General features: G+C 48.1%; 1 protein-coding gene across 6 annotated transcripts in view; it reads left to right on the plus strand.

The window, feature by feature from the left end:
- The first annotated feature begins 283 nt into the window (after positions 1–283).
- Positions 284–20,309, plus strand: part of TSPOAP1 (TSPO associated protein 1) — a 55,628-nt gene continuing 35,602 nt past the window's right edge. For 4 of the 6 annotated variants that reach the window (XM_083588147.1, XM_083588148.1, XM_083588149.1 and 1 more), the window contains exons 1-9: positions 286–956; positions 11,595–11,702; positions 12,637–12,765; positions 13,059–13,235; positions 14,311–14,586; positions 18,121–18,231; positions 18,494–18,577; positions 18,919–19,008; positions 19,312–19,434. In XM_083588147.1, the coding sequence (XP_083444273.1) occupies positions 762–956; positions 11,595–11,702; positions 12,637–12,765; positions 13,059–13,235; positions 14,311–14,586; positions 18,121–18,231; positions 18,494–18,577; positions 18,919–19,008; positions 19,312–19,434 (1,293 nt within the window). In that variant the 5' untranslated portion in view covers positions 286–761. Of the gene's footprint in view, positions 957–11,594; positions 11,703–12,636; positions 12,766–13,058; positions 13,236–14,310; positions 14,587–18,120; positions 18,232–18,493; positions 18,578–18,918; positions 19,009–19,311; positions 19,435–20,309 lie in introns of all 6 variants that reach the window. The other 2 variants (XR_014542045.1, XM_083588150.1) reach the window with 2 other exon arrangements.

Raw genomic sequence — 20,309 nt, forward strand, 5'->3', positions numbered from 1 at the left:
GGGCACGGATGCCCATTCCTTGGGCCAGCGCTGCACTGCGGTGTCTGTGCCACCCCACCCCACCCCCAATTCCTAACCTCGAATCAATAGGCAGGCAGCACCCACCGCACTCGTCTCCCTCCCCGTCACCGAAGCACCATTTCCATGGAAACAGCCTGAGAGCGCTTTGCTTATTGGAGGGCTGGCTCCATCGCTGCATCTCCGAGGCCGACGGCAGTCTCCCTCTCTTTCATCCCCCACCCCTGTCTCTCTCTCAAAAAAAATTCCGATTATTACTATTATTGCAGATCGGGGAAGGGGAGGGGGCGGCGGCTCCCTCCCCACCCTCAGCCCTTCTTCTGAGCCAGGATCGGGCCCAGCTGCTTCTTTGGAGAGGGGGGGACACCCGCCCCCCATATCCCCGCCTGGTGACAGCAGCGCCCGCCCTAGCCAGCCGGATTCGCTGCCCGCATCTCCTTTTGTATGCAGCGAGGGGCGGGGAGGCGCCAGCCTCCGCCTCCGCCTCGTCCTTCCTCCTCCCTCCGCCTCCGCCTTCCTCCTATGCTAAGCCAGCGCCAGGCAAGAGCCGCTCGCCAGCATCTCCGGCTGGCCAGTCCTCTCTCGCCATCCCTGCAGTGATGCCTCGCCCAGGGATGCCTTTTCAGCTGTGATGCCCCCCAGCAAGCGGCTGGTGGAGCCCCCTGGTCCAATCCTGGCAGCAGCATCAGACACCCCGGATTGGTCCCTTGGGTGCTGCCGCTGTCTCCCCGACACCCAAAGGGATGAAGAGGCGGGAGGAGCCCTCTGCAGAGAGCCAGCAGGGAGCCATGCCGGGCAGCGGAGGTGCTGGCAGGGGGGAAGGCGTTAGGGCAGCCCTCCAGGAAGAGGAGGAGGACGTCCCAAGCTGGGGGTCCTCGGAGCAAGCCCCCCCGGAAAGCGCCGCGCTCGGGCACTGCCAGGTGCCCGCATCACCCCAGGTAAGATCAGCCGGCATTTGGGAAGGAGGGTCTAGCGTTGTGATTCTTTTAGGATCCATAGAAGAGCCTCCTCCTTCCAAGGCAGTCTATCTCTATGTTCCTGAAGCCAGTGAGAAACCCGGGGAGGGTCGCGTTCCGTAAGCACCTGGCTGTCCAGCATTGGAAACAGGTTACTGGGTCTTTGACATGCCCATGGAGTGATAACATCTAGCTGAGTCTTGGGAATGCACTGGAATAGTTAGATGTGGTGGTAGTTGCTTGCTTAGATTTCCTCCCCCAAGGGTTAGACAAATTCACGGAGGATTTACCTCCTCAGCCCAGGGCAGTATACCTTCATGCCAGGTGCTGGGAGGCAAAGAGGAAGAAGAGCAGGCTGTTGCAACATCATCATCATCATCATCATTATCATTTTATTCTTATTCTTATTTTGTATTTTCCTTCTGATCCTTAAAGGATCTGGCTGGTAACGAAGCTTTGCGTCTTGGTTTCCACAGTCTCTTCTTTATTCACTCCCTTGATGGACTCTTGATTTTCATGACCAGACTGCCAAATTAAAATCATGCCATTTTTAAATGAACTTATTGGCATGCATTTAACTCAGAGATCACCCATATATTTTTTTTTAAATGAAATTACTGGCATGCATTTAACTCAGACATCACCCATATTATTATTATTATTTTAAATGAAATTAATGGCTTGCATTTAACTCAGAGATCACCTAGATAGATAGATAGATTCCTTATCAGGAATATCTTTCTCCCCACAAACCTGTAGCTGACGAACGAGGGATGCAGTAAAGTCTCCTTCTTCACAGCCATGAAGGAGGAACCATGTTTTCCCCACGTTGTAGCTGAGCTGCAGAGACACTGACGGTTTTAAAAATCCTGTTGAAAAGGCAGACGCCCCCTCCCCACACTTCCCAATTGGGGTTCACAGCCAAGCAGTAAGAAGCTCTTGGTTGAGGGCTCTGTGGCTCTGGGCTCCCTTCCCTTCCGTGGAGGCAAAGGAGAAATCTGCAAGCCATGCTGCCTCAGTGGAACACCCATCTCCAGAGACAGTATACCTGTGAATCCCAGTTGCTGACGGCCAAATAGGAACCTAAGATGGGACTTCTGGATTCGGCCAGTGTCCCATCTAGTCCAGCATCCTGTTCTCACAGTGGCCAACCAGATGCCCAAATGGGAAAGCTGCAAGCAAAACCTGAGCCTTCACCCCTCCTGTGGTTTCCATCAACTGGTTTTCAGAAGCAATTGCTGCCTCTGACTGTGGAGGCAGAACATGGCCATTGTGGCCATCAGCCATTTGTGGGCTCAGCTCTGCATCTCCTACTTGTGGGCTTTCCAGAATAGGCATCTTTGTGGCTACTGTGAGAATAGAGTGCTGCACCGGACAGACCTTTCACCTGGGCTCTTTTTATCTGGGAGCTGGCCAAAGCTAGGTATCATTGGACTCCAAGCTCTTGTCAGCCCCAGCCAGCAGGACCAATGGTCAGATGTGATGGTAGGAGGGGCTCACAGCTTCTGGGTGGCACCATGGTGACTATCCCAGACCTGCTAAGTGTCCAAACAGGTTTGTGAATAACCACCCATACGAGCCTAGTAATAACTGGTTTGGGGCAAGCAAATAGCCAGGGTTTGTGCATAAGGCTATAATGTTCCTGGCCCCCCAGCTGTTGGCGTTGAAATGATTCATGTTTCTATAAATGACCTTATGGACTAGTATTTTTTTTTTGGAGGGGGGGTGAGGCTGGCAGCTTCTGTGGACATCTTTGCAAGTTTACCTCTCGCATGTTTGTCCTCCATTATCTCAATAACCACTTCTTTGATAGAAGGCAGCTGATGATCTTAAGAGTCATAGAATTGTAGAGTTGGGTGGGATCCCAGCCCCATGCAAAGCCAGAATCACAGCTAAAGAATCCTGGACAGATGATTGTCCAACCTCTGCTAGGAACCCTCCAGTGGAGGAGAGTCTGCCACCTTCTGAAGTTATCTTACTATCTGCTAATGGAACTTGGGGCACAGAGTCGTCAGAGGACAGTGGCTGGTTTAAGGCCAGATGGTCAAGCTGAGGTGCAAACAGCGTCCCTTTGCAGCTCTGGATGTGTAGCTCAGTGGCAGATCATCTGCCTCGCATGCAGAAGGTCCCAGGTTCAATCCCCAGTGGTCTCTCCAGATAAGGCTGGAAATATCCCCTGGCTGAAACCCTGGAGAGTTGCTGCCGGTCAGTGTTGGCAGTCCTGAGCTGGATGGACCTGGCTGAGGATGGGCCACAGCTCAGTGGCAGAGCATCTGCTAGACATGCAGAAGGCCCCAGTTTCAATCTGTTGTATTTTTAAATAAGCCCCCTGTTTGCAACCCTGGAGAGCCACTGCCAGTCAGTGTCGACAATGCTGAGCTAGATGGGCTGACTATAAGGCAATGTCTGATGTTCTGCATACCCATAACCATTATACAACACTTCCTTTTGGTTGTTGCCTGAAGTGGTTGCTACTATCCTGCTAGATTGTTAGGGAGGGATGGGGGCCTTGCCCTCTCCCAGTCAAAACCGTTGTCCAGCCCTTTCAGCATTTGAGAGACCCCCAAGTTGTTTATGAGGGGCAGCAACACTCTGGGGTCTCTAGGGCAAAGAAGGGTCTTTCCTGAACTCCCCCTCCCATTTTTTAAAAAGACCAGGAGCCAAGGTTTGAATCGGAGACATTCTGCATGCAGAGCAGGTGCTCTAACCCTGAGCTACAGTTTAAGAATAAATTAAGGGATCCACCTGAAGGTTGGGCTCTTCTCTGAAATAAATTAAGACCATGGCTGGTGGATCAGGCCCCAAGGAGGCTCATCTAGTCCGGCACAGCAGCCAACCAGAGGCTTCTGCTCCCAGATCCCCCAAGCAGGAAACTGAGGGCAGCAGCAACCCCTCCCCACTTTGAAATCCCGGGAGAGGCAAGGATTCAAGATGCTATTTGGCCAGGAAGCTCACTGGATGACCCTTGCCTGGGCTAGTCAGCATCTCTCAGCCTAACCCACCTCACAGGGTTGTTGTGAAGGTAAAAGGAGGAGGGGAAGAGCCATGTGCAAAACCTCGAGCACCTTGGAAGAAAAGGTGGCGTATAAATTTAAGAAGTTGTAGCTGCTGCTTCTGACAGTGGAGGTACACAGCCGTCGTGGCTAATAGCCATCAGCAGCTTCCCTCATGAATTTGATTCATAGAGTTGGAAGGGACCCAAATGACCATCTAGTCCAACCCCCTGCAAAGCAGGAATCTCAACTAAGGAATGGTTTCCAAGCTGTCCAAAATGAGGAAAGGGTGTCTGTGGCTACTAGCCACGATGGCTCTTCTCTGCCTCCACAGTCGGAGGCAGCAATGCTTCTGAATACCAGTTGCTGGAAAACACTGGAGAGGAGAGGGCTCTTGTGCTCGAATCCTGCTTGCTAGTTTCCCAGAAGATGCGTCTGGTTCACTGCTGTGAGAACAGGATGCTGGATTTGATGGGCCCTTGGCTCTTCTTCTTAATGCCCTTTTCATCATTCACTGGTGACTTCTCCCCTTTGCAATGGGGAGTTCGGACAGAAGCAAGAATCTTCCTCTCTCAGGCCAAGCTCCTTCTGCGGCTGTTGCAGCTCTGCAACGCTATACAGCTAAGCTTCCATTCTCCACCCTGGGGAGGCAAAGAGATGGCAGCCTGTTCTTTCACCCTGCCGGCTGGCAAAATCTCCGCTCCACCAGGTCCTGTTTTTTTGGGAGAAATTGGGCTGGTTCCTTCCCGCTGCATCCCTGCGTCACAGCGAAGGAGGCAGGGCCTGCGTTGCTCTTTCCAGAACAGACGCTTCTCCCTCACCTTAGAATGGGGTGATCTTGCAAGGAAGCCTATCAGCTGAATGGGAAGAGCATCCCACCTCTCCAAACATCTGATTCTAATTATGTTAAAGTCTTCAACCCCCCCATACAAATCCAGGAAAAAATGAATATTTTTACTGCTGAAAAACTGGTCTTCTAGAAGGTCCAGGGAGGGGATAACCTTGCCACAGGTTTTGAGGACCTCTGGTCTTAGGAGCAGGGGTCAGCCACCCCCTCTCTGGACTGCTGCCAAGTCTCATTTTGGAGGAAGTTCTTTCACTCTTCCATATCCCATGGGTAGCTCAAATGGGGCCAAACTGGTCGAAGGCACATAGCAGACCTTCCTAAGTATCCCTATGTTCCATGACAGTCCAGATTTACAGAAGCCATCCCGGTTTCTGATTTGATCCCAGAATGTCCCACTTTTCCACTGGACCTGCCTATTTTCATCAGAGAAATGTTGGAGGGTATGGAGACATCTGAACCACCTGAAGGCAGTTTTTAAATGCTTAATGTTTTATTATGCATTTACATATGTTGGAAGCTGCCCAGAGTGGCTGGGGCAATCTAGTCAGATGGGCAGCATATAAATAGTAAAAGTAATAGAAGTAGTAGCAGACACTCCGTGTCCCTATTTTCCAGGGACGTCCCTGATTTAAAGAAACCGTCCCAGTTTCTGATTTGATCCCAAAATGCCCCACCTTTCCTTAGGATGTCCCTATTTTCATTGGAGAAATGTTGGAGGATATGGAGTTATGAGACCTCCTGAGCGAAGGAGATAAGTAACTATACAAATTTTAGAAGACATCTGAAAACAGCCCTTTTATAGGGAAGTTTTTTTTTTAGTGTTTAATGTTTTATTATGTCTTTAGGCACTGTGGGTTAAACCACAGAGCCTAGGACTTGCCGATCAGAAGGTCAGCGGTTCAAATCCCTGTCACGGGGTGAGCTCCCGTTGCTCGGTCCCTGCTCCTGCCAACCTAGCAGTTCGAAAGCATGTCAAAGTGCAAGTAGATAAATAGGTACCGCTCCGGCGGGAAGGTAAACGGTGTTTCCGTGCGCTGCTCTGGTTCGCCAGAAGCGGCTTTGTCATGCTGGCCACATGACCCGGAAGCTGTACGCTGGCTCCCTTGGCCAATAAAGCGAGATGAGCACCACAACCCCAGAGTCGGTCACGACTGGACCTAATATATATGTTGGAAACTGCCCAGAGTGGCTGGGCAACCCTGTAAGATGTGTGGGGTATAAACAGTAAATTTATCATTATGGAATGGAACATTCCTATTTTCATCAGATAAATGTTGGAGGATATGACATAGGAAGACGCCAGATGCTTGGCTCATCTAGCTCAGCATTGTCTACACTGACTGGCAGCAGCTCTCCAGCATTTCAGGCAGGTGACACCCCCAGCCTTACCTGGAGACGCTGGGGATGGAAGCTGAGGTCTTCTGCATGCAAAGCAGCAGCTCTGCCAGTAAGCTGAGAACTAAGTAAGATTCCAGTCGTCCTGGTTCTGGAGAAAAGACTTTAAATGGGCAGCTGCCTTCTCCTGAGGGCCACGCTGGTTGTCCTTTTTTATTGTGTATTCATGATTAATTCTACTCATCATGGTGTGATGATATTAGGGTGGTTAAGCTCTATAGGATCCCACTTTCAATACTGTGAAGTTTCTGGCGTAAAGCTGAAGATTTTTGTTTGTTTTTTTAGGGAATGAGGGGGGTCTGCCACTGTTTCAGATTTCTGCATCTCTTCAGCTTATATAATACAGGCTGGGTTGATGATGGGAGCCGGGAGGTAGGTTTGTGTGTGTGTGTGTGTGTGTGTTGGAGCTTCTCTTAAGATATGCTTGCAGAGAAGGTAAGCCTTAAAGCAGTGTACATTTCAGTGCTTCTGGGTGTTGCAAATCTGAGGGAAAGAAGGGAGGAGAGGTGATTTGACCTCATTTTCTAGGGAAACGGTGGGAACAAGCAATTGCGTTTGTGTGTCTCCCTTGAGCATTAAAACTCTCAGAACTGCCTTTCTGGTTGTGGCTACTGAGCCTACTTCTTTGTCTGACGATGCTCAATCAAGGAGACCCGAGTCAAAGCTGTTTTGCCTGTGCCTTTGGTTATATCAAGGAGATATTATTATCACCAATTTATTAATTGCCTTCTACACAATCATCTCAAGGTGCTGTACGATGCAAATGGAGACACCAAAGACACAACTTTTAGTGTGGCAGCACCTACACTTTGGAACTCCCTGCTTAGTGATAGCAGACTGATATCTTCACTGTACGATTTTTTTGGTGCCTGATAAAAAAAAAATTCTTGTTTAGAGATGCCTCCTACCCAGATATTTAGAAAGCTGGTGTAGTTCTGATCTGTCGGTTGTCATTTTAACTTTTTGAAAGTTTTAGATTATTGCTGTTATTTTTTTCTATTGATAATTCTATCCTTTAATTTGTTTGTTTCTCTTTTACAATCCAGTGGCATATAAATTTTTATCAAATAAATAAATAAATAAATAAATAAATAAATAAATAAATAAATAAATAAATTTGTTATTGATGTGTGTTTATCTACCAGCCGTCTCCAGTCCTGCTACCCTTCTCCTGGTGTTTTGGACATAACACTTTCCATGAACCCCCCCTCCCCCCAGGCAGTATTTCCCAATTTTCACAGATGTTGGGAATTATAGTCCAGCAACATCTGGAGGGCCACAGATGTTCCTCACCCCTGATACCTAGCCACTCTGCAGATGGTATCCCGACTGCTATTATGACAGCTGCCGTGCTGATATGACCATTTGCGTGGTTTGAGCAATGTGGAACTCCTTGCTACAAGATGTGGCAATATACGAAACGAGATTAGGCGGGTTAGTGGAGAAGAGGCCTGCCCACTGCTGTGAGTCGTGATGGCTGTATGGAAGCAGCTTCTGAGACAGCCTATCCCTCAATAGTAATTGTGGAGGAATAGCAGCAGGAGAAGGCATTGCTTGTGGTCTACCCAGAGGCATCTGCCTGCCTTGGGAAGCTGGATGTTGGGTTAGATGCATCCCCTTGATCTGATCTACCTGGACCAAATGGGATAAAGAAAACTAAAATGAGTTGTAGTTTTTCAGATTTGCAACACTCAAACACCTGTTCTCTATCAGCCAGGAATATGGGGGGTGGGGGGGGGGGAGGATCCTGTCCAACATTGCCACAGGAGTAGGAAGGGACTCTAGCTCAGTGGGTACAGAACCTGCTTTGCATGCAGAAGGTCCCACGTTCAGGCCCCAGCGTCTCCAATTAGGACTGGGAATGTCCCTTACGTAAAACCTCGGAGAGAGGTGTTGGCAGCCAGTGTAGGCAATCCTGAGCTAGCTGGATCAATGCTCTGATTTTGCACAAGGAGCTCCTATTTATTTCAGTCTTTTCCGCAGGACATTGAGAACTAGCATCTTACATTGGTTTTAGAGGAAGGGGGCACATGGCTCAACGTGTAGAGCATCTGGCTTGTATGCAGAAGATCTCAGGTTTAGCCCACTTGGTAACCCCCCTCCCCCTGGAGTGGTACCACCCACTTTGGGAATCATGGGCTTACATGGCTTGGAAAGAGATCACATCCACACCATACATGGAGAACACATTACTTTCCTCCAAAGAATCCCAGGAGCTTGAGTTTTGAAAGGTTGCCAGGAATTGTAGCTCTGTGAGGAGAAAACAACTCTCCATCTTGCCCCAACATGCATAAAATAAATGCATTTTGGGACACATTTCTTGGCTGGAGAGCTGCGTTGCAAATTTTGAAGAAAGGATGTTTCTCACTCTACATATCTGTGAATTAGGCAGGTCCGCCCTTAAATGTGAACTAACTCAAACTTTCCCCCTCTTCCTCAGTTTCTCCCTTCGTAGTTGAGGATCTGAGGGCAAGGATGAGCCGCTTGAGCTCTCTGCCTTGCGCAACCCAGATAGACCCGCTGCGTTTCCACGGAGGCCCTGCTCCACTTTCAAAGGTTACCTTGCCCTCCTCGTTAAACGTTTGCACCAGATTTGTAGTCTGCGCCTGTCACTTCGAGTCATTATCCTCGAGATGCCTTCTGGTGTCACCGCTTCCCAGAATCAAATGGTCCGTCCTGTCACAGGAGCCTGCGCCAATTAGTTTTCGTTCGGTGAGGTTCGACCTTGAGCGCCGGAGATGCTTTTGAAAGCACTCGGTCATTTCACAGGAAGATCGTCTCTCACCAGTTTAAAAAGAATTCAAAGAGGCAGTTAAGTGCAGGAGAGAAGGTGCAAATGGCAGAAGCTGTTAGGGCAGCCTTTCCTGGAGTGGCACATTATTTTCCATCATTTGGGGCTGCTGCTGGGTTTTTGGTTTAATAAAGGTACAGTGGTACCTTGGGGTACATACGCTTCAGGTTACATACGCTTCAGGTTACAGACTCCGCTAACCCAGAAATAGTGCTTCAGGTTAAGAACTTTGCTTCAGGATGAGAACAGAAATTGTGCTCCGGCGGCGCAGCAGCAGCAGCAGGAGGAGGCCCCCATTGGCTAAAGTGGTGCAGAACAGTTTCAGGTTAAGAATGGACCTCCGGAACAAATTAAGTACTTAACCCGAGGTACCACTGTAAAGGTAATAGAATCTTAGAATTGGAAGGGATCCCCAAAGGTCAACTAGTCCAACCCCCTGCAACGCAGGAATTGAAGCCCAAGGATCCCTGCCAGATGACCATCCAACGTCTGCTTTAAAAATTCCAAAGAAGGAGAGTCCAACACCTAGCGAGGGAGTTTGCTCCACGGTCGAATGGCTCTTACCATCAGAAATGTCTTCCCAATGTTTAGTCATAATCTCCTGTTTGCAATTGTGTTTTTTTAAAAACCATTTTATTAGCAATTTCAACATAACAACATATCAAAACGTATCATATTCATTATTTTTTTCCCTTTCTCCACCCCCTCAAACCCACCCTCCCCTCTCCCAGAGACTTCCCTCAGCTCCTCTCTCTGATTTCTCAGCACATATTATTCTCTGCATGTTATAAAATTATACAAATCCTTACATTATCTGTCTGCCATGTTATCAGTCAATAAATCTGTGTATGTTTATTCAAAACCTGCCAAGGAGTCCAATTCATTTTGTTGTCTTTTTAAGTAATGTGCGAAAAGTTCTCATTCTTCTTTAAAGTCACAGTTGTCCTTATCTCGCAGTTTGTATGTCAATTTAGCCAGTTCTGCGTAGTTCATCAGTTTCTCTTGCCACTGTTCTTTTGTCGGGATTTCCTCATTCGTCCATCCTTGCGCTATCAAGACTCTTGCCGCTGTTGTTGCATACACAAATAAATTCTTTGTTTTCCTTGGCAGGTCTTGTCCTACAATCCCTAACAAAAATGCTTCTAGTTTTTTTACAAATGTCATTTTAAACATTTTCTTCAACTCATTATATATCATTTCCCAATTTTTAAAAATTTCTTTACATTCCCACCACATATGAATCTCCTGTTTGCAATTGGAATCCATCAGTTTGGGTCCTCCACTCGGGAGCAGCAGAAAGCAAGCTTGCTCTATCTTCTCTGTGATGGCCACCCAGATATTTGAAGATGGCTCTCATAACTCCTTTCACTCTTCTCTGTATGGGGTTTTCTTATTTCTTTTCTGCTTGCCACCGGATTACAACAGTAAGCAGAATCTCACAGCAGCCTCCCCACCATGATCCTCCAGAGGTTCTGGACTCCAATTCCCATCAGCCCCGGTCATTGTGGGGAAATACCTGTCACTCAGTGGCAGAAGATCTGCTTTGCATGCAGAAGGTCCCAGGTTCAAACCTCAATGACATCTCCACATAGGACTGGAGATGTCTACTGCCTGTAACTCTGGAGAGCCACTTCTAGTCAGTGTAGACAAAACTGGATTAGGTGGATTAATGATCTGACTTGGTGCAAGGCAAGGATGATGGGAGTTGTAGTCCAACACGTCTGGAGCACATTAGCTTGGAGCCAGCTGCCATACTGGAATTCATATATGTCTGTCTTGCATTCTAGCAGGGTGGATTAATTCTGTGCTGTTCTCTCAGCCACTGCCCAGATTCTGATCTGCTTCTCTTCCCTTGGATTACCAACTGTTAGGTGCTTGAACTGAAGATCATTCAGTAGCCTGTTTAATAAACCTGTCGTGCTAACAAGATCTGGGTGGAACCTCAAGTTTAGACAGGCAACTGCTGTTTTATTATTTATGCACATATAATTTTCTAACAAGAAAAAATAAATAAAGACAGAAATATTTTTTTTATAAACTGTTTAGAGGTCTTTTGTTCAAGGAAACAGTAAATACATTTTGTTAAATAAACAATAAACTGAAAAACTGAAAAAAGTAAATTCTGCGTCAATCTAACATTTGACAACAGGACAGTTACTGGGTGTCGTTCCTTTGGTTTATTAAATGCCCTTCAGCAAAAGGTCCCCGCAATTCTAAAAGACAACACTAAAAACATTTAAAGACATATTACAGTCGCAAGAATAAGGCAGGTTCTAAAATATGTATATCATTGTCAGGTGTCAAAGTCCAGGGTCAAAAAGGTTCTCTGTCTTAGTGTGAAATGGGTGTGGCCAAAGGAAGAGGGGTGTGGCTGAAGAAAAGGGGTGTGGTTAGAGAAAGGGGTATGGCCAAATGAATTAGGGTGTGGCTGAAGAAAAGGGGTGTGGTTAGAGAAAGGGGTATGGCCAAATGAATTAGGGTGTGGCTAAAGATGTGGGTGTGGCTAAAAGTGGGGGTGTGGCTAAAAGACTGAAGCAAAAGTACATTCAAGAGATCTTTCTAAAACATGTCTGCCTCTCTCTCTCACTTTCCAGTATGGTGTGAGTTACCGTTGTCTCCTGCGTCAGAACCAAGTCCTCCTTACAGCGCTGGAGGAGCTGCAGTCCCGCTGTGCCGCCCTGAAGAAGGAGAACAGCCTGCTGGTGAGGAGGCGCTTGGGAGCGTGAAACCTTCCAACGAGATCAGGCAACACCAGTCTTCCCCAACCGAGTGCCTTCCAGAGGTTGTTGGACTACAGCTCCCATCAGCCCAAGCCAGCATGGCCATGTGATGCTGAGGATGATGGGATCTCTTGTCCTAAACATCTGGGAGCCACCAGGCATGTTTAGGAGAACTTCCTCCTGGCTGGCTGGAATCCCACAGTCCAGATCTTCCTCATTTTCTGACTTAAAATACTTTCACCCCACTTTATAGCAAGCTTTCTTCCAGTTGGGAGTCACACGTAATCTGTCAGGGGTCACCAAATGATTGTGGAATGGGCTTAAGTCCATGGTGGGCAGGGCCAGGGCCAAAAGGAAACACCATCTATGCTCCTTAGGTTCACTCAACTGGGAGCTGCTGCCTGTCAGTGTAGACAGTACAGTGGTACCTCGGGTTACAGACACTTCAGGTTACAGGCGCTTCAGGTTACAGACTCCGCTAACCCAGAAATAGTACCTCGGGTTAAGAACTTTGCTTCAGGATGAGAACAAAAATCTCACGGTGGCAGCGGGAGGCCCTATTAGCTAAAGTGGTGTCTCAGGTTAAGAACAGTTTCAGGTTAAGAACGGACCTCCGGAACGAGGTAGTTAACTCAAGGTACCACTGTACTGGGTCAGACCTGTCACCTGACTCAGTTTAAGGCAGCTTCCTTGAACCATGAGGACTGGAATCTTAGCTCAGTTGTAGAAAATCTGCTTTGCAGGGGCTGGGAATGTCTGAAACCCTGCAGTCGCTGGCAGCCAGGGTCAATGAGTTAAACAGGCTAAGGGTCTGCAACCTCTGCCTCGTGGCAGGGCCAGCCCCAGCAATTGCTGCAGAGGACTCAAACCTCTTTCCTTCCTTCCTTCCCACCCCTTTCCACTTTCCCTCTCGCAGCACAAGAGCTGCTTCCCAGAGACTCAGGAGAAAGTGAGGCACCTGAAGAGGAAAAATGCTGAGCTGGCCGTCATCGCCAAGCGCCTGGAGGAAAGGGCACGGAAGCTCCAGGAAGCCAACCTCAAAGTAGTAAGTGCGGGAGAAGGTGCCTTGTGGCAGACATCCCCCACCACTGGGGTAGAAAACATTGAGGTGGGCAAACCAGAGATTTGGTTTAGTAAAGGCAGCCTCTTGTGCCCTTATCTAGAATCATAGCATGGCAGAGTGGGAAGGCACCCCAGAGGTCATCTAGCCCAACCCCATGCATTGCAGCTAAAGAATCCCCAACAGACTCCAAACCCTGCTTAAAAGCCTCGAACAAAGGAGAACCCGCCACCTTCCCAGGTAGTCTGCTCCACTGCCTTGTTCTCTTTCTGCTGCAGGTCAACACCCCGGTTGCGGTGAAGGGCTCCTGTGCGGGACTCTGCAAGAAGGCACTGGCCCGCCAGCGGGCTATGGACCTGCGCGAGCAAGCCAGTGTGCTGCTGGCAAAGGACAAACAGATCAACGCCCTGCAGCAGGAATGCCAAGACCTGCAGGCCAAAATCACGTCAGGAAAGGTGAAGGTTCCATGCAGAGATATCTTGGGTTTGGAGAGGGGTGCGTTACTGTGTGCAGAAACCAGCCTAGTGCATGGAGGCAAAATTCCTGTTCGTGGCTTTGCAAACTTTTGCCTCTGCCACGAGGTCCCCAGAAAGTTGGGCCAAAAATGGTTCAGAAAGCAGCTCTCTGTGGTTTCCGACCAGGGGACTTGGCAGCCCTTTGTAGAGAGATGCTGCCAGGATTGGGCTTTCTGCATGCAAATAAAGGTACCCTACCCCTTCCCCAGACTTGACTTAATTCCTTTAAAAAGAGTTAATTCTGTTTGAAATCATTTTTATACAAAGCGCTGCCTTTACAGTCCTTTAATTTGGAGAGGGACGCTTATCGTACTGTGTACCATTCTGGTCGCCTCACCTCGAAAAGGATATTGGAAAAGGGCCACCCAAATGAGAAAAGGGCCACCTGAATGACCAAGGGGATGGAGTGACTCCCCCATGAAGAAAAGCTGCAGCATTTGGGACTTTTTAGTTTAGAGAAAAGGCCAGTAAGAGGTGACATAGACGCTTTTAAAAATTATGCATAGCATGGAGGAAGTGGATTGAGAAAAGTTTTTCTTCCTCCCTCGTAACACTTGAACTCGTGGGCACCCAAATGAAGTTGGACGTGGAAAGATTCAGGACTGATAAAGTACTTCATGCAGTGTGTCATTAAACTATGGAACTCCCTCCCACAAGAGGCAGGATAGCCAATGACCCAGACACCTTTGAAAGAGGATTAGACACATTCATGGAGGAGAGAGTTTTTATGGCTATTAGCTCCAATATCAATGCTCTGCCTCCGCCGATTACCAGTTTCTGGAAACCACAAAATGGGAGAGTTGCTCTTGTGTTTGGATCCTGGTTGCTGGTTTCCCACAATGGGCATCTGGCTGGTCACTGTGAGAACAGGAAGCCAGACTAAATGGACCATTGGCCTGATGTAGCAATCTCTTATTATATTCTCATGCTCATTGAGGAACTGATTAACCAGCTGGGATTTCTTCAAATCTGGAAGCAACCCAAAAGGTGATGGTGATGGTTTGTGTCTTCCTAGGAAGCTTCTTCTCCTTGCCTCCCCCTCCTGGACTTCCGCCACCTGCTCCGAGAGTCGCAGAAGGAGGTGCTGCGTCTACAGAGGCAGATCGCCCTGAAGAATTTCAAGGCATCCCTGGGCTCTCACAGCCAGGGGTCAGGGGACGCTTCCTTGGCATCAGTCATGGGCATGGGGTCCCCTGCACCAGCCCTGCCGGCCTACTCAAATGGCTTTTCTCCTTCAAGGGTCTCACGGCAGCGAAATGTGCTGTCCTCTGCAGTGGAGGCAGTGAGGAAGGTAAACTGCTTATAGACTTGCACTTCAAACTTCTGTGCTTATTGTTAAGTCCCGCTTGTTATTATCACATTAGATGCAAGTGTACGTCCTTTCTGGTTTGCTTTGTAAATAAGACATTTGGCCAGGTTTCTTACAGGGGGACATATATCAAGCATGTACATCAAGCATGCAATGAACGTTGGATGATTAATTAATTGAATTTGTATACCGCCCTATACCCACAGGTCTCAGGTACCTAGTTCACAAGATAAAATCACAATGTAAAAACATATAATACATAATAAAAACAAAACAAAAACAACACAATAATCCCCCCCATCCCCAACACATTTTAAAAGGGCGTTGGATGTCAGTCAGCCCAAAGCCTGGTTAAAGAGGAACGTTTTTGCCTGGCGCCTAAAGGTATACTGTATAATGAAGGTGCCAGCTGAACCTCTCTGAGTTTTTATGTAGTTGTGGCTTCTGCCCTGAACTGCTAGATCCAGCGGGTGCTTTTCAACTAAGTTTTACTCAGAGCAGATGTACTGAAATTAATGAACATGACAAAGTTAGGCCCATTAATTTCAGCAGGTGTACTCTGAGTAAAACCGAATTGAAGGCTGCCCAGCATCAAAACAAAAGGTACCCTCATCAGGTCTCTGTCTTGCATAAATCTAAACGTGGTGATCATTATCACAACAAGAGAAGGAATTTATCATTCTTATTACAATTAATTTATTAAGCCACCGCCTCAAGGCAATTTACACACGAAACCACGAAGAACAGTTAGATTTCACCATTGCTTTGCCCTAAGGTAGAGTCTAAAGATGCTATCGTGGTCGCTCGGTGTGCCTGGGAACTCTGAGACACGTGAAGCCGCTTGAAGAACGTGCGAATGCTAACAAGGGAGGGAGGTTTCGTTGTGGGTGGGGAAAGGGCTGCCAACCTCGCGTACTAGCTCCTCTGATGCCCTCGGGCGGCCCTTTCCAACCCCAGCCCGCACCCGCAGGGCCGGGATGTCCCACTGCCGGCGGAGGGGTGGAAGGAAACGCAGATGCCCACCCTCCCGCTTGCAGCCTCCCGAGAGCGGCTCCTCCTCCCCCTCCCTTGGCGGCGAAGTGGTTCAGCCCAGCCGACCAACCCGCCCAGCTGAGGCCGAGCCAGCGCGGAGCTCTCCGTGGTGCTGAAATTGGGAGCAGCAGGTAGGAGCCCGGCGCTGTCTGGCCGGCCAGGCCTCAGCGCCCGCTTGGCCGAGCAGAGAGGGGAGATGGGGCTGGAAAAGGACCCCGGAGGGAGGAGGGTGGCTGCAGCCGGCCCTCCTGGCCTTGCGGGCCGGCTTCCTGCGCAGCCGGCTCCTTCAGTGTCGTGGGACGTCATCATGGAGTCCTCTGAGCGTTTGCAGAGTGCTTCCCTCAGCCACCGGGAGGAGGCGGGAGTCAGAGAGGGGCGGTTTCCAGGCGTGGGGTGGGTGGAATAAACTTTTAATAGCGCTATGATGTTTTTATTGATATTTTTAACTGTGTTTTGTATTGAGGGCGCGGTCTGGGGAAAAAGGTAGGGCATAACAACAGCAGCAAAACAACAGCAGCAACAACAAGGAAACGCACTGCAACTCCAATTTTGCCTCTGGGTTACCCTCTCCCCTGCAGCTACCAAGGGCTTTGCTCGCCTCTGACTTGCTTCTCCATCAGGTCCCTGGCAGAATCGGGGCCTTTGCTGTGGCTCCTAACCCAGATCAGAGCTTTAGATTAGAGAAGCGGCAGGGCAACCCCATTTTTTTCATGCAGAGGTGTCTGCGGGTTCAGTCCTGGCATTGCCCATTCATTTTATTTATTTAGCAGAATTTATATACATCTTGATTGTAACCAACCCTCCATGCGGTTTGCAACAAATGATAAACTGATCAATAAATATAAGTAGGTGAAAACATTTGGATAGCCATCTGTCAGGGATTATTTAGGTGTGATTCTTGCATTGCAGGGTGTGTGTGTTAGCAGTTACATCCAACACTACAATGCTATTATTTGAAAGATAATAAAATTCAACAGAACACCAGAAAGAGATTAAAACACACACCAGCATTCTACATATCTGGATAGGCTTGCCTGAACAAAGTATTTTCCCTTCCCTCTGAATCCCTTGTCTTTTTGTATTGTGTCTTTTAGATTGTAACAACCATTGGCATTTGTAAGCTGCTCTAAGAGCCTTTTTATGAATACATAAGCACATAGCTCAATTCCTTAGCCACTACACTATGCCAGTGCATAAGAGAGACTTAGCTTTATCCCTGAAAGACAAAAGTGCTTGTTGTTGTTGTTGTTGTATGTCAGAGTAGGGCATGGGAGACCAGGGTTTAAATCCCCACTCAGCCATGAGGCTCACTAGATGGTCTTGGGTCCAGTCTCTCTCTTTCTCTCTCTGTCTGTCTCTCTCTCACACACAAACAACTTAATCTACCTCGCAGGGTTGTTGTGGGGATCAAAAGAGGAGGAAGAAAACCATGCAAGCCGCCTTGAGCTCCTTGGAGAAAAGGGTGGGGTAGAAATGCCATAAAATAAATACATTCACCTTCCACACATGACCCTGGGCAATGTGCAGAAGATAATAGAAACAGCTTTAAAGCACAGTTAGAAAAACAGAAGAAGATGAGTTTTAAACCTATGACAGAGATTTATTCAGCCAGCTGGGAAAGCCTGCATGGAGTTATAGCCATCAAAGCTCTACTCAGGGTAGACCCCTTCGATTATTTATTTATTTGCGGGAATTTCTATACCACTCATCATATAGAATACCAATGCAATGTATGTATATACACCTGAGAGTGTATACAATCCAGAAATAAATGAACCTGAGTTAGTCATGTCCATTAGTTCAATTGGTCTACACTGAGCATGGCTATAACATTAGATACAGCTCTATTTTTTGGGGGGGGGGTTAGGTACCACTTTCAAAGATATCCCTGATACCCACCCAACCTAACCTCAGAGGGGTGTGCACACTAAGAGCAGGATCCTGGAACAGGATCCTCTTCTCTTGTACAACCAGTCTGTTCCAGGGTCCTGCTCTCAGTGTCCATACAGACTACCTAAAAGATGGTACTCCAGGGGAGCACCTTTATGTATTCATTACCTTTATATCCCAATTTTCCTCCAAGGAGCTCAAGGTGGCATACATTGTTCTCCCAGCTCCATTTTATCCCCATGACAACCCTGCGAGGTAGGCTAGGTTGAGAGATTGTGACTGGCTCCTGGGCTGCTGTCAGAGCAAACTGGATTTTAATTTCTGGTTCTTGAATGTGTTTTGATGTCTTTGCTTTTAGCAAGTATGTTTTCATTGCTTCGTATTTTATAATGATGCTTTTAAATGTTGGAAGCTGCCTTGAATCCCACTTAGGAGAAAGGTAGACTACGACTACATTGAATAACAACCACCACCACCAGGTTCTTAGCCATGTAGAGCTTTATCTATTAAGGGGAACCCTTTGGCTGCAGAATGGATGGTTGCCCGTAGCCCCACTTCCCCCTTGAGTCTGACTGAGATTTCTCTCCTTTGCAGAGGGGCCCCAGAGCCCATCCTCTGGCACAAGTGCATGATGGGTATGAAACCCTCCCTGTGAAGAAGGGGGTTGCAACTTCTCCCGAGACCAAACGGCAGATCCAGCAATTGGTGGGTTCCCCTCGCTGTTACTTTGAATCTAGCTTCTAAGCAGTGGCAAAGTATAAGAATCCCACTGCTGCCACAAGCATGGTAAAAATCAGTTGGGGGGAGTTTCTGGGAACGGGGAACAGTCAATGGGCAACATCTTTTGGGGTTTCAAATCTGCTTGGAACTATGATGCCCTGGCATGGAATGCGTGGGGTGATGATGGTGAATCTGGCCTGGCCAGTTTCCGCACCTCATCTCCTTTCCTCCCCCCTTTTCCCGGTAGGAGTCTGAGCTCAGAAGAAAGCGGAAACAATGTGAAAACCTTGAACATGAAGTGAGGAAGAAGCACAAGAGATGTGCAGAGCTCGTGAGTAGCATCCTGCACTCAGAGGTGCATCTCCACCCCCATGCTAACCTCCGAGGCCAAATCTTGAGAGGCAGATCAGCCAACAGCATACAAAGTGTTATGGATGATGGGAATTGTAGTCCAGTAGCATATGGAGAGTTATGGATGAAGGGAGTTGTAGTGCAACTACACACAGAGAGCCACACGTTTCCTATTCCTGCAATTAAAGAATGGATTGTGTTATGCCTGCTCCTGTCCCTTGGTCACGTCTACCTGTCCCTACAGATTCCCGGTTTCTCTGTCAAAGGAGGCAAATCTTCTTTTATTCCCCAGAAAAATCTGCTTTTTTTGTCCCTGTGCAGGAAATCCAATTGCAGGAGGTGCAAAGCAATAATGTCCGGCTGTGTGAGGAGAACACTCTGCTTCATGGGCAATTGGAGTGGACAGAAAAGGTACGTAGGGATCTCTCCCCCCACCAATGCCTGATAACCATTGAGGGAGTGCAAGTGAGCTTGGGGGTAACCCCAAATTGGGAACTTTCAGTGCAACTAAAATGGAAATTGATCCACAGTAAGTTCAGGGCAGACAGAAGAAAATAATTTTTCAGGCAGGGGCTTCAAGTAGGAGCTTGAAGTTGGGACAGCAGAATAATGGGGTCATAGAACTGTAGAGTTAGAAGAGACATCAAGGACCATCTAGTCTGACCTCATGCATGTGCTTTGCTGCTGAGCAACCTTCCTTCTCTCCCTGGGCAGGTTGAATCTGAAAATGCTGACTTGAGGTTGCAGGTGGCTGTGGTGACCGAGGAACGGGATTCTGCTCTCCAGAAAACCCAGGAGCTCCAGAACAGGCTGGAGAGTCTCGGGCAGGCGCTAAAGGTTGGTCAGATCCAGGGTTGTGATTAGAAAGGGGCATCTCTTTGAGTAGCTCTCTGCCCTGAGCATCCTTGTTAGGAAGCTGGGATAACAGAGGAGGCAGATTTGGGAAAAGGGTTCCTGGTTCCCAGTTCAAAAATTGGTAGGGTGGGTGTGTATGTAGACGCCAGCTCCTTATTCTGGCTGGCTGTGCTCTGGTGTTGAAAAAGGGAGCTGGAATCAGGAATGGGGAAGTGGCTTCTGTTTCAGGGATTTGTAGCAGGGAAGTGGAATGCCCTTTTATGGACAGTCTGAGTAAAGCCCTATACAGCTTAGGCCCAGGCTATTTGAGGGACCACATTATCCCTTACAAACCTGTCTGGGCTCTGCGATCTGCAGGGGAGGGTCTTCTCTCAATCCCACCACCTTCACAGGCATACTTAATAGGAACATGAGAGAGGACCTTCTTGCTGCTTCCAAGCTTTCAAACTCCACCCTAGAGAAGCCAGACTGTGTCCCTCCTTGCTGTCCTTCTGCTGGCAGATGAAGATCATTTTATTCCAGCAACCCCTTGGGAACTGACTGGTGTGGTTTTTAAATAGCGCTGTGCTGTTTTTATCATCTGTATTCAAATAGATGTTTTAAATATTGTTCTATATTGGCTAACTAATTAGTTGGAGAAGCAAAGGAACCAGGTCTGCCCCTTTGTTCTCAGGGGAGACAGCCAAGGGGACCTCAAATCCCAGAGAGAAGTGTGAGAGGAGGAGCAGGAAGTTGTAAACAGGATGCAGCCTAAAATGTATCACTCCAGACATCAAATAAATAGAAGTCAGCGTAGAGATAAACGTACAGGGAAGTCTGCACAGCTGGAGGTCTCTTACTCCCTGTTTTAATCCCAT

Source organism: Podarcis filfolensis (genome assembly GCF_964270895.1).
Source record: "Podarcis filfolensis genome assembly, chromosome: 15".
Taxonomy (NCBI): domain Eukaryota; kingdom Metazoa; phylum Chordata; class Lepidosauria; order Squamata; family Lacertidae; genus Podarcis; species Podarcis filfolensis.